This window comes from Metopolophium dirhodum, chromosome 4, assembly GCF_019925205.1.
Source record: "Metopolophium dirhodum isolate CAU chromosome 4, ASM1992520v1, whole genome shotgun sequence".
NCBI lineage: Eukaryota > Metazoa > Arthropoda > Insecta > Hemiptera > Aphididae > Metopolophium > Metopolophium dirhodum.
In genome coordinates this window covers 20,474,063-20,486,945 of record NC_083563.1, presented here as the reverse complement: position 1 = coordinate 20,486,945, position 12,883 = coordinate 20,474,063, and the positions used below count along the sequence as shown (strand labels likewise).

General features: G+C 29.0%; 1 protein-coding gene across 5 annotated transcripts in view; it reads right to left on the bottom strand.

Moving 5' to 3' along the window:
- Window positions 1-12,883, bottom strand: part of LOC132943281 (neurensin-1-like) — a 42,586-nt gene that overhangs the window by 13,593 nt on the left and 16,110 nt on the right. For 2 of the 5 annotated variants that reach the window (XM_061012207.1, XM_061012204.1), the window contains 2 exons: window positions 4,607-4,747; window positions 1,510-1,924 (listed from right to left, as the gene is read on the bottom strand). In XM_061012207.1, the coding sequence (XP_060868190.1) occupies window positions 1,510-1,924; window positions 4,607-4,686 (495 nt within the window). In that variant the 5' untranslated portion in view covers window positions 4,687-4,747. Of the gene's footprint in view, window positions 1-1,509; window positions 1,925-4,606; window positions 4,753-4,920; window positions 4,944-12,883 lie in introns of those variants that run through there. The other 3 variants (XM_061012205.1, XM_061012206.1, XM_061012208.1) reach the window with 2 other exon arrangements.

Here is a 12,883-nt window from a genome sequence, read left to right as displayed (position 1 = left end):
TAAATCGGGCATATCAGGTACAAGCATGCGTCAAATCGAATTTTCACACATTGCCTAAATTGTGGGTGGCTGATATGCACATATTGCAGTGAGTTACACCAAAAAGGAGTTGAAAAATCACATTTTTTTTAAGAGCTGTCATTTTTTACGGGCTACGAAGTTGCAGGAGCAGCTAGTCGTTTATATATATATATAGATAATAATAATAATAATTATATATATTTTTGTAATCAATAGCAAGCATTTAAATAAACAAAAAACAAAATAAAATAAATGTATTATAATCACATGATCACGCATTTTCTAGGTACGACTTTGTTTTATTGTGCCGATATACTCATTAACAATAACATGCCACGACAAAGACGATCAAATACTTAACGACAAAGCCGTAATGCAACTAGGATTCAATTATATATATATATAAATTAATGTTTGTGTGAAGATTAGACCTCTGTGAATAGAAGATAGGCTAATTTAAAAAGGGTTAAATTTGTTTTTTTACATATTTTAATAGAGTTGATTTTGTAAAAATTTTATTTCCAAAAAAGGGTTAATCTTATATAAATATTTTACAAAAGGGTTAAATTTTAAAAGGATTGTTTTATAGACATTTTCAAAAAGGGTAAATCTTTTTAAAAAAAAAACTAAGGGGGATTAAAATTGTTATAAAGGGTGAAAATTGTATAAAGGGTTACATTTAAAAAAATATTTAATATTTTTTAAATACTTTTTTATAAATGGTTGAAAAAATATTTTTTTTAAAGAGTTAAATTTTTTGAAAAGGTAACATTTTTTTTTACTTTTCTTACTTTTTGCTTTTTTTTATCAGTTATACCAAGTAAAAACGGCAAACATGGTGTAACTTTGATACTTAAGAGTTAATTCATACACTACGTACAAACAGCACGCGGGGTCCGCGATCTACCGCAGGTAGATTGCCTACCTGATAATATACTGCTGCGAATCAGAATTTTTATTCCGGGCAACAGAAAAGTTAAGATAAATTTAGAACATCATACACCGAATATTAAATAACGCATTGAACAAAGTTTGAGTCATATAAAAGTTTGTACATTTAACGGGTAACGAAGTGCACGGGATCAGCTAGTTAGTAATATAATAACAACAACGTCGAACCCATTGATATTATAATATTTTTATTTTCTATGGTCAAACCTGGTCTAAATCGCTGGTGTTATCATTTCGTTTTGGTGGTTTTTGTTGTTATCTTTTTACGTTGTTTTATAGTTACAAAATAAATATACCTTAAGTGTAGCAAAATCGTGAAATTGTAGTCAAAACACATAATTTTTTTTCTCGCTAGCAAAAATATTCCCCCTTGCCCGTAAGAAAGGCCTTGCTACTCCACTGTATTATGCTTATATACACTGTTACTACATTAACTGAAACCGTGTACCTAACCGTTGATTTTATTTTCTCAGGAGCCTACTCTAACGTTAACGAAAATTAAGTATATACATTATTCGTATATAATATTATACGAACCTGAAACGATTCGCTGCCATCGGGATCGTCATAGAACTCGTGCAAGTAACTCTTGACGCCGAAACCCGTCAGCCGCCTGCCAGTCCTGGCGTGGTAAGGCAACGGGACGTCGTCGGCCTCGTCGTCCGATCTCCGCGGCTGGTAGTGTTTTTTCTTGGACCGCTCGGCCGACGGCGACGACGACGAATTCGTAACGAAACTCACACGGTTCGTGTTGGCCGATTTCTTGTTGTTGTGCACCAGTATCCCCTTGGCGGCAGTGGCGGTGGTGGTGGTGGTGGTGACGGCAGTGGCGGGCACATGACCCGTTTTAGCGCCGAGCACGGGACTTGGGAAACCACTGCAGCCCGATGACACCACCACGGTATCGCCATCGTTATCGGACGTCATGTGAACGGTCAACACCGGTGGGCCACTGAAACACGCCCATATTGAAGTCCACGTTCATAAATAATATAGCCATAAAAAAAATGTCCATAAATAATAATGCGTTCTAATAATATGTGCAATGTATTACGCTGCTATATAAAAGGAAAACGATATAGCGCCACTTAAGCGCTCCAGAGTTCAAAAACGATGGTTCCACTAAAAAATGTATATCGGCATATCGGTTGACACGGAAATGTATATCAGCATATCGGTTGACACGGAAACGACTGTTTTTAAATGTTTTTTTTTTCGAAAATATCATTAAATATACATAGATACTTTTAATAAACAATATTAGTTATTACAAATTACAATATATATTTATATATATATATTAAGAAGATACTACACAACTAATAATTATGTACAAATACCTCGGTGGCTTGGTACCTAAAAATAAATCATCCATAATTTTAGCGACCCTCGGACATTTTAAATCTATAGTTATTAGTTGCGCTAATTTGCATCATGTGTCGTAGTGGTGAGCGGATTGGATGGTATTATAATCGGCCAAAACGATTGATGTTGCGTGCAAGTGGTGCAAAAGGTCCCAATGGACATTTTTCAAATGGAAAGATAAATTTGGAAAATGATTATCCTTGCTGTAATAGATTAGTTAATTCAATTCTAGATTATTTATATTACCTAATTTTACAATTAATAATGAATAAACATTGCTTCTCTTGGCTTATTAGTTATTTCAAATCCAAATAACTCTAATATATTACGTACGTAATAATTTTTAAATTCGAATTCCACAAACACGACGAAACAAGGAAATAACAACATATTTCCATGACAAATCGGATAGGCACCGAGACCAGACCTTCAATATAACATAATTTTTTTCAAGATCCTAAATATAATTCAAATCTACACAATTTAATTCAATGTAATAAACTAATAACAAAAAATAAAAACTGTTATAAACTTATAAATAATCCACGTAAACCTTCATTGAAAATAACTGTATATACCAATTGCCACAACTGCAGCACCGTCTATATATTTTTCGACCAATAGAAAAATGTATGTGTTTAACTTATTAAAATTAATATATTTTGATAAAAATAATTATAAATTATTGGAATATTGATTTTTTAAAAAATAGAGAATTTACATTGTAGGTAATAACCACTGCTAATAGTATAATATATCATAACACTATTGCCTATGTCTTAGTATGATGGTATACAAGTATATGATTATTCGCGTATTTTACTCATGTCTGGAGAATAATATATTATGATTTTTTTCTAACGTGCTTATTTCATATTATCCTGATAATATTATGCTCTACGTCAGTCAAATGTATAATATATTATGTAGGCACGTGCCTATGAGTTAGCGTTGATCTCGATTTAATATCTCGGTTATAACACCTATAATAATATATTTTATTTTTGTTATTACAAAAAACGATATTGCTGGTATATTCTGAATAAATGTATTCACTTAATAAAAGTTTGAAATTATTACCATTAAACGGATGTCCAATCGATTCGACCAAACGTCATTACTATAATATTATATCGTACGCTGAACATAATAACACTATTGTCCGATCACATATGCTTATAAAATACATGCTTACATAGGTACCTGCTATATGGACTTGGACAGTAAGACTATAGTACCTATAGGTATTAGGTTATCATTTCTTCAAATTTGTTCGACCACCACAGTCTAACGTTTAAGACCACGTAGGTATTATAGTTGTATTAGCAATTTGCCACAGAAATTTGGCTCCGCAAGCTACTTTACATTTTTGGTGTTCATCCACCAACTTTAATAAGCGATAATATTATATACCCAAAAGCTATTTGTTTTAAACTACCATATAGGTAGGTACAGTCTTCGGCACCCCATTGATTTTTATATTAGTTCTACGCCATAATATGTGTTGATCCGTTTTAGCCTCTTTTATACTTTCTTTTTGACAGATTTTAGAGATCAATGAAGTCTGTACCTACTTATATAGGAAAATATTCGAAAAAGACGCGACGTCGGTCGTGTACTAAATTAGTACTACTAATGTACTAGATACCTATAGTAAGTTGTAGGTGACCTACATATTTTGAATGTACCTGTTGAAAATAAATAATCACACATTTACCCACTACTCGCGAAACTCTCAGGAGGATTCAAAGTAATATCATTTACCGAATTCATCCGTTCGCACATAATATATAGCTGGACTATTTAGGAACGTACCTACGTCGTATTACATTATAATATTATATTGTTTGAAAAGTTCATCACACGAAGAAACAAGAAAATAATTTTCTAAATAATACCAAGTAAATAAAGACGTATAAATACCTTATTCTATTAAAATGGCTATAATTTTTGGCGAGTGGAGACAGAAGAGTGAGACGCGCGTCGCGCATCCCGTACATTATATATCTGGCTAGAAATCAGCAATCTAAGATCTAACCTAACTTATCGTGGTGGTATCTATAACTATAAATACTATAGTAAAAGTATAATTTATTACTCGGACTGGGCGGATTCACCGTGTCAGTACTCAGTAGTATATAGTGGGTATTAAATTAATAATAATTTAAATATCATACTAAAATATTATTTTGTTTCGTTTGTTTTCAACAGTGTAGTTGTGTTTTAGTCGTACAATATTATTTATCAATATTTTAGCAGATGTACGCACCTGTTGTTACCGTCACCACCGCCCGTATTGTCGTCGCCGTCCGATCGTCGACCCGCTGCTGCCGCGGTTGCATCCGCCATCGCCGAAGTTCCATCTGCAGCTGGCGATCAGGCTTCAATCACGTTTTCCGGTGTCCAGCAACTACTCTAGGTCGAGGGATGAAAAAAAAATTGTTGAATAAATCATCCATAAATATAAGTGCCCACAAAGGGCGCGGTTATAGCCTTATATGTAGGTGTGTGATAACAAGAGCGCAATTACAAATTTCATCAAGGGGGGAGGAGGACAACCAAGTATATTTTTGAAATGTTTACCTCAATTTAAAATGTCGTTAAACATTAATATATTTTATTTGTATTAGCTATGGACGGGTGAGAAGGAAATGTATCCCCCCTCCCCTTGGCTACGCTTTTGTTTGATTATAATATGTTTCGTTCAACTCGCAGAGTTCAACACGTGTTAACACGTGAGAGACAGAGACTAAATTTAATAAAATCAAATATTATATTATATGGTCCTATACGTGTGAAGGTGATCCTGCAGCTGATTTTAAAATGTAATAGGTATCCATTTATAAATATAAAAACCCATTGCAGTCCTGCGACGGATTTGGCTCGCCGATATTTCGTTTTAATGGGATTGGAGTAATAAGTGATTTTCACTAAACTCTGGTACTTAAATAAAATGCTGTTGCTACACAGTGGATTCACAAGCTATATGTATAGGTACCTAAATAGGTAATATTATATTATATTATATTGGGTTCCGACAGTTAACAGCCGTGCCGTGCGGTGAATATTGTATACATAATAACAATATATTTTCTTATTAGTTAGGTATTTTAAAAACACGGACTTTATTCGGGTTCGAATGGATATTACGTGACAGTCCGGTTTAATATAACAATAATAATAAAATGCACTATAATAATGCGTATAACGTTGTGCGATAAAATATGTACGCTAAACGCGTAAACGTTGAACTATATAATATTATAAATTATATATTACACGATTCATAATAAAACTGGCGGAATTCAGAAAGCCATAAAAGTTAGAGCTGATATGTACTTCTTGAGCAAGCTGATGCGGCTATTATTTTTATAATATCTCGAACAATGCCTGACACGCGTGACGTATAAGATTACAACAAATGGTTAGGCACTGAAATTGTGTATAGTACTAATAGTAATAATGGTCTCTTTATAAAGAATGTTTTGCTAATGTAATGCGTTCAATCATATTATTATAGTCAACGAATTTTTGAAAGGTAAAAGGTTGCACATGGCGAACGAAAAATAATGAATTGCTGACGTATAAAATGTATATATACGCATGACATAAAATTAATATTAATGAATTACCGGCACTTAACATAAATTGTACGTGTATTAATTAATCTATAAGAAACTTGTATGATGGGTGTTGGTGCTTCATTTGTCTTAATTAAAAAGTTGGTAATAAGTATACGTATACTTATATACTACTACTATGCAAGCGAACGCATTATTATTGTATGTCACAACTTGAAATATATGTATTTATATTTTTTTACATTTATACATTTTATAAATACTTTGTAGTTTTATAATTTTAAATTCTAATATTTTAATGAAATTATTAATTAATAATGGTTTTTTTTTATGATACAAATTAATACTATATTTGTGTATAACTTATAACGAATAGGTAAATTTTTTTTTGTTTTAGCACTAATACTTACTCCTAGGTAGATAAAGTACATCATTATTTTCACAAGAAAATTAAAATTAAATACCTAATTGTTTTACCGGAAGTCAATCATTTACTTAACTTATTTCATACTTATTATTAATAAAACCTAATCAAACTTTTTAGGTAAAAATAATAACTTAAATATACCTCATCTCAGTTTATCTAAATTCTAATGTATATTCTAAAAAACATTTACATCTATATATCCAAAACTTAATACTACTTTTCATGGTTGCACAATAAATACGCAAATCAAAAGAGGACGTAACGCGTCATAACCGCTTGTATTAAGAGGACTCTACATTTGTTGTCCCCGTCTTACAAGTGCGTAGCAAATTTCTGCTAAGCAGATCACGATTAGCTCCGTTAGTTTAAAAATTAGAGTGAATCGACCTATGATGAAACTTGATTTTAAAAACATTATCTGTATTTGTATGTGAGTTTTTTACGATAGTTAATTTTTTAGCAAGTTATTCGTAACTTATTTGTAATGTAGCTTAAATTAAAAATTCTCATAACTCACTTTAAAAACTGAGTTATCGTAAAAACCCTACATGCAAACACAGATAACGTTCTTACAATCGAATTTAATAATAAGTCAATCCACTCAAATTGTTAAACTAACGGAGTTATACGTGATCTGCTGAGCGTAAATTTGCCATGTTACGTACTTGTAAGACGGAGACAACAAATATCTGTGTAGCGTTCTCTCAATGTGTTATCTCTATCAAACACCCGAGAAACATGACAAATGTATGTACTGGATTCTTATTTATTATTAGTATAGTTTATTTATGGTTAATATTAGAGATAATAATATACTGACTATCGAATTTTTATAGGATACATAAACTGGGCTTGAGCGAAGAGTTTTTTTTATATTAATTTTAAAATGATATAGTTATAAGTAATAAGTAAACGTACTTAAATAGTATTCATTTTTTCAAATTCATTTAATTCGTTTTTAAATAAAAATATGAAAAATACTCTTCACTCGAGCACAGTTTATATTCTCTTCTACAAATTCGGTATAGTAAGTAAATTTGCTCTAATAATAAATTATTAGCTATAAAATATAAACTGTCATAACTAACAAGCTTCCAATACGTAGATATTTTGTTATATTATTTTTTATCATGTACGACGGATACAACACGTCATGCGGATACAACATCGACAAAGTTAATAAAATTGTTTTTTTTTTGAAGAATATTAAAATTAAATGCAATTTAACAATATTTTTTAATAAACCTTCTAAAAAAAATAAATTGTATTAAATTATTTACAGTATTTGGAACTTTTATTTAATCTCATAAGATTCTGAGAAATATATGGTTTTAATTACGGTAGAAACAGAGATAAAAATAAAGATTTCAATTTATGCAGATAATTAGTTATCTGTGAAAATTCTTAGTTTAAACTTTTTTGATAATTTTTATTATATTATAGTCGTCTTTTAGAAATAAATCGATCCACGTACCTAATATGTATTATTTTGTTGTATTCGCACTATCAGACTATTGGGAATCACATCGACCATTCTGGCAAACGTAGGTATGTTATATCTATATGGTTCAGTTTAGAAATTTATTTTCAGAAGTCATTGTGGATGTGCTTATAATCTGTCCATTTAGGTCCCTGGCAAGTGGCCTACAATATAATGAGCATTTAGCCCTATCCAATGAATGCCTTGGGGGCATAAATCATCATCGAACCATCCAGTTATGTTACAGGAACGAAATTAGTCTACAAATCCCGCCGGGATGGCCTATTACCTTTTGGAGAAACTACCCATGCTGTAGTAAATTGAGTAAGGTTGAAAATACGAATCTTGCGATTCGCTATAATTTATAATTACTTATCGATTAGGTATGAGTATTACATTATATAGTAAGGTATGTTTTCTGAATTCCAATCGCTTTACAATATGATGTTTATTAATTATTATATACTTAAGACAGATATATACCGATATAGATATACGATACGTATAAGTTTACTAAATATATGTAATAATAGTTTAATATACGATATACGTATTATATAATATGTATTCGGTTCCTATACCTGCATCTAATAGATTATTATTTTTAACTTTTAACCATAGGCACAGATGACTAGATATAACATACTTATACTAAAAGTAGGTAGGTATAGGTACTTTAAAGTGAACTTTAGTAGATAATGCATATTCAAATTGATGAACAGATTGAACCTGATTATTTATATTTTATTTAAAGCATTAACACTATACATAGTTACTATCTACTAATTACAAATTTAATCTATAGTATACTATAGTCATGGAGGATTCTGTATTTAAAAGTTTTACATCGTAAATTCGTACAGAACTACTGACTATATACTGAGTAATCGTGAGTAAAATTAAACTAAACTTTGGTGTAAATGAACTAAAAGCCATAAACTACTGTGAAAAAATACAAATACAAATAACTTGAAATACATTTTAAAATCAATAAATTATTATAATATGTAGGTACAAAAAAGTTCGACTTTATTTAAAATTATTTTAGGTGATATTAAACATCGAAGCGTTTCAGAATAAGAAATTAAGTATGTATAGAATAAATTAAAGCGTAATTTGTATTCGAAACGCCAAGTTTCCCTGGTTTAGTGATGCTCGTATCCAGCAGATTGCAAGGCTCAAATGGAGCTGCAACACAATTTTGTTTGTTGTTATTTTTTAACAAATCATAAAATTAAGTTTTAGCCTTACAGTTTTTAAAAAAAAATGTATTTTAAAATAGCTAGTAGAAGGTATTTTCATAGACAAATACAAATTGTAAATAATAGATGTATATTTGTATGACGCCATATTATTCCTCGATTTCTTAGTTATAAGCAAAATATTTAAAATTTTAGTCGTATAAATTAAACGCATAACTTAATACATTAGTACACATACACAGGTACACAATACATTAATGTATTATAACATGCATTAATTCAAAATTTACTTTAAATATTTTCCTAATTTTATATTTTGTTATTTTACATCGTCTGCCACGATAATACGTAATGTTAAACAAAGAAAATAAGATATTAAAATTTAAAAAAAAGGTGGGTAAGTGGACGTCGCTATGCTGTACAGGTTTTACAAGTGTATCACTGTAATGGATGGTGTTAAATTTGAATTCAATGATATAATATCATTGTATAAGAAAAACGATTCTAAACGAAAACGGTCAGTCAGCCTATGATATTACCAAGTATATTTGATGATATTATTGTGAATAAAGTAATTTATATATAACCTATTTACGTGGAGCCTTGTTTTTAACTACAAAATAATTATTAAATAATAAATTTGATACATTTTGTCAAAATTTGAGCTTTAAATGCTTATAAATAAAAATTGTAACTAAGGATTTTAATTTTTTTCATCTGCCTTTGAAACAATAACCTAGGAGTCTTCTATTAAATTTTCAAGCTTTTTTACCCAACAGGTAAAATTTTATTGATATTTATAGAAAAAAAAACTAAAACAAATGGAAACTGAAAATGTCCGTAAACAGCTCAAAATAAGTCAAAATATTTGGAAAATGTTATGGTGTATAGAAAATGCTAATATAAACGTTCAGTCAACATTTCATGTACCTACGGTCATTTGTTTTAGAGTTACACCAAAAACCAAAATCGATTTTCTCGAAAACAGATTTTGCGTAAAAATTCCCAATTTTCCTTAATTTTTCTTTTGTTTTTCAGTCGGCTTTTGAAGACTACTGGGAAATGTTTACTTTTGACCCCCTCAAAATACCAACTAGATTCACTTTCCTATCAGAAAAGTTACTGTTGAAGGAAATCCAAGCACTTTTACTGTCCTAAAAGGTGATGACAGACACAAAAAAAAAAAAAATAAAAAAAAAAAAACACACATCATTATAAAATCAATACATTCATCGCTTCGCTCAGAATCTAAAAATTCAAAATTGATAGAATGTGCATATTACAGCCACTGAATAAAAATCGAATTCGTAACATCAGAAAGCGTCTAAATGGTCAATAATTATTCATTTTCAAAAGATGAAAACAAATGGCAAAATAATGTGGATTGGGATACAGATAACCATTATCATCACATGACGTATATAATATACCTATATTTATGTGTGTGTGTGTGTGTGTGTGTGTGTGTGTGTGTGTGTGTGTGTAGATAGAAAATAATAAAATATTATGAATTATTAATGATACGATTTTACGGTTTATAGCGTTAGTTTAATAACATAGTTTATGAATTCAACGAGAATTCACTTTATAACAATAATATAAATATATATATATACCATATACGTGAGTGTATGTTAGTGTTTATATTTTATAAGAAATAGCAGATAGAAAATGTGATAGGGACAAATGGATTACCTTCATCAGTTTGAATAAAACATGTCGTTCTATAAGCTTCTACACAAAAAGTTTTTTTTGTTGATACGTTGTCGACAAACAAAAAAAAAACAAGACAATATTATTTTTTTTATAGAAATCTAAACAATATCTATAATATATATTTAGTAATATTAATACTGTTTACTAATGTAAACAACACAAAAATACGATTTTTAATTTTCCAAATATATAGAACTGAAATAATAACAAATAAATTTTGATTGTTATGTAACTTAATGTAACATTTAATATTTAAATACACCGCAGCAAAAGATACAACAATATAGAGACCAACACGTGGGTGTATAGCAATTAAAAATAATTCGATCACAGCGCATTAAATGTTTTGTTATGTATTTATAATATAATAGGTCTATTATAAGTAAATAATATAAAATTTGGAAAATAACGCAAAAATTGTGGTTTTCTTATATTAGACAGTAAAAAATTAAGGAGGTACCGAATAAAACAAATTTTCATTGTATCAAAAACTTAATTTAATGACAGCTATTTGTAGTTAATTGCTTTTCAGAATTTAGGTTACCTATACGATATCAATAATTTGATCACTAAAACTATAAAAAGTATACTATTTTAATATTCGTGTGACTATGAGACTATATTTTATGGATATAACTATCAAAAACTAAATAATTAAAAATTTAAAGAATATACCTATAGTAAAATATAACATAACCTAACTAATAAAAAAGCATACAAAACATTAGTTTTGTCACTAAGCTTCAGCTTTTTATCTATAATATATAATATTAGTAAATTACTTTATAATAGTACCTATATATTTTTAAAGAGAGGGATACAAAATGCATAAATAATTATTAATTAATAATTAATAATAATTTAACCAATTAACTATTAATATACATATGATATAATATCAAGGAGAGGCTTTTACATAAAATTATATTAAAAAACTGCATTACAATATCTGCATTATATTTCGAATTAAAGCTATGGATTCTCCAATTAATTAACATATAGATGGATACAATTTTTTAAACAGGTAGGTATTAAATATTACCAATTTTTATGAAGTATAGGTACCTAATGTTATTACCAACTTATTACTTATTGATACTGAAAAAACCGATAAACCCTCTAGGTTCATTAAATTATAGGTTTTGGTTTCTATAATAAAACTATTTAGGGTTCCAGTCCCAGGATTTTCAAAAGTTTTAGTTCCAAAACCGGTCTTTTTCAGTACGGTTCCAGTCCTTGACTTTAACATTTAGATAACATTATATTATTGTTCGCAATTTAATTTGTTTCATTGACGAAAAAATTAACAATTATTAGTAATTACCTACTCATTAATTACAAAATATAATTAGAAATATGTCGATGAAAAAATATGAATTTTCATGAAAAAAATCCCCAATCATCAGTATTATAAATATATTATAAAATATATAATGATATATACCTATATATATTCTTAAATTTGTTTTTGTAAATTATATATTCAATAAATTGAGAAAATAGTCGGGTGGCACTACTGAGTGCCCTCCCCTATCTGTTATTCTCGACATGTAAATACTTTATCTAAATTACTTATTGTACCAAATTGTATAGATTGTAATTATATTTTAAATAAAAAAAAAAAAAAAAAAAAAAATATAGTTATGTTCAAATTGAGAAATGAGAACCCAATAATAATCATTCAATTTAACCAGAATATCGTTTGTTCGGCTTATCAGGTTAAGTTTTAAATTAATCTTTTTCTTTAAAACAACATATTATTATGATTAAAGATACCAATCAGTTTACGCTTAAAAAAAATTGTATGAAACATATATATATATAATGGTGTACATATAAATAAGCTCCATTAGAAAAAAAAACACACGTCGCGCGTCGTTCTCTTTGAGACTATACATTTTATCTTGAAAATTAACTCTAAATAAATGACATGAAGGCACGAGTAAGAAATTCAATTAGGATTAGTGTAAAACTTTTCTGCCTGTTTTTCTATTGAAATTTCATGTATACCACATGTATGAAGTTTGTGTTTAACACTTCTTAATAATATAAAAGTAAGTTTTTCTTTAACTGTTACTAAGTAGAGTTGGTTTAATTAAAAAATATAAGTGAAATAGAAAAATTTCAAACAAAACGGCAT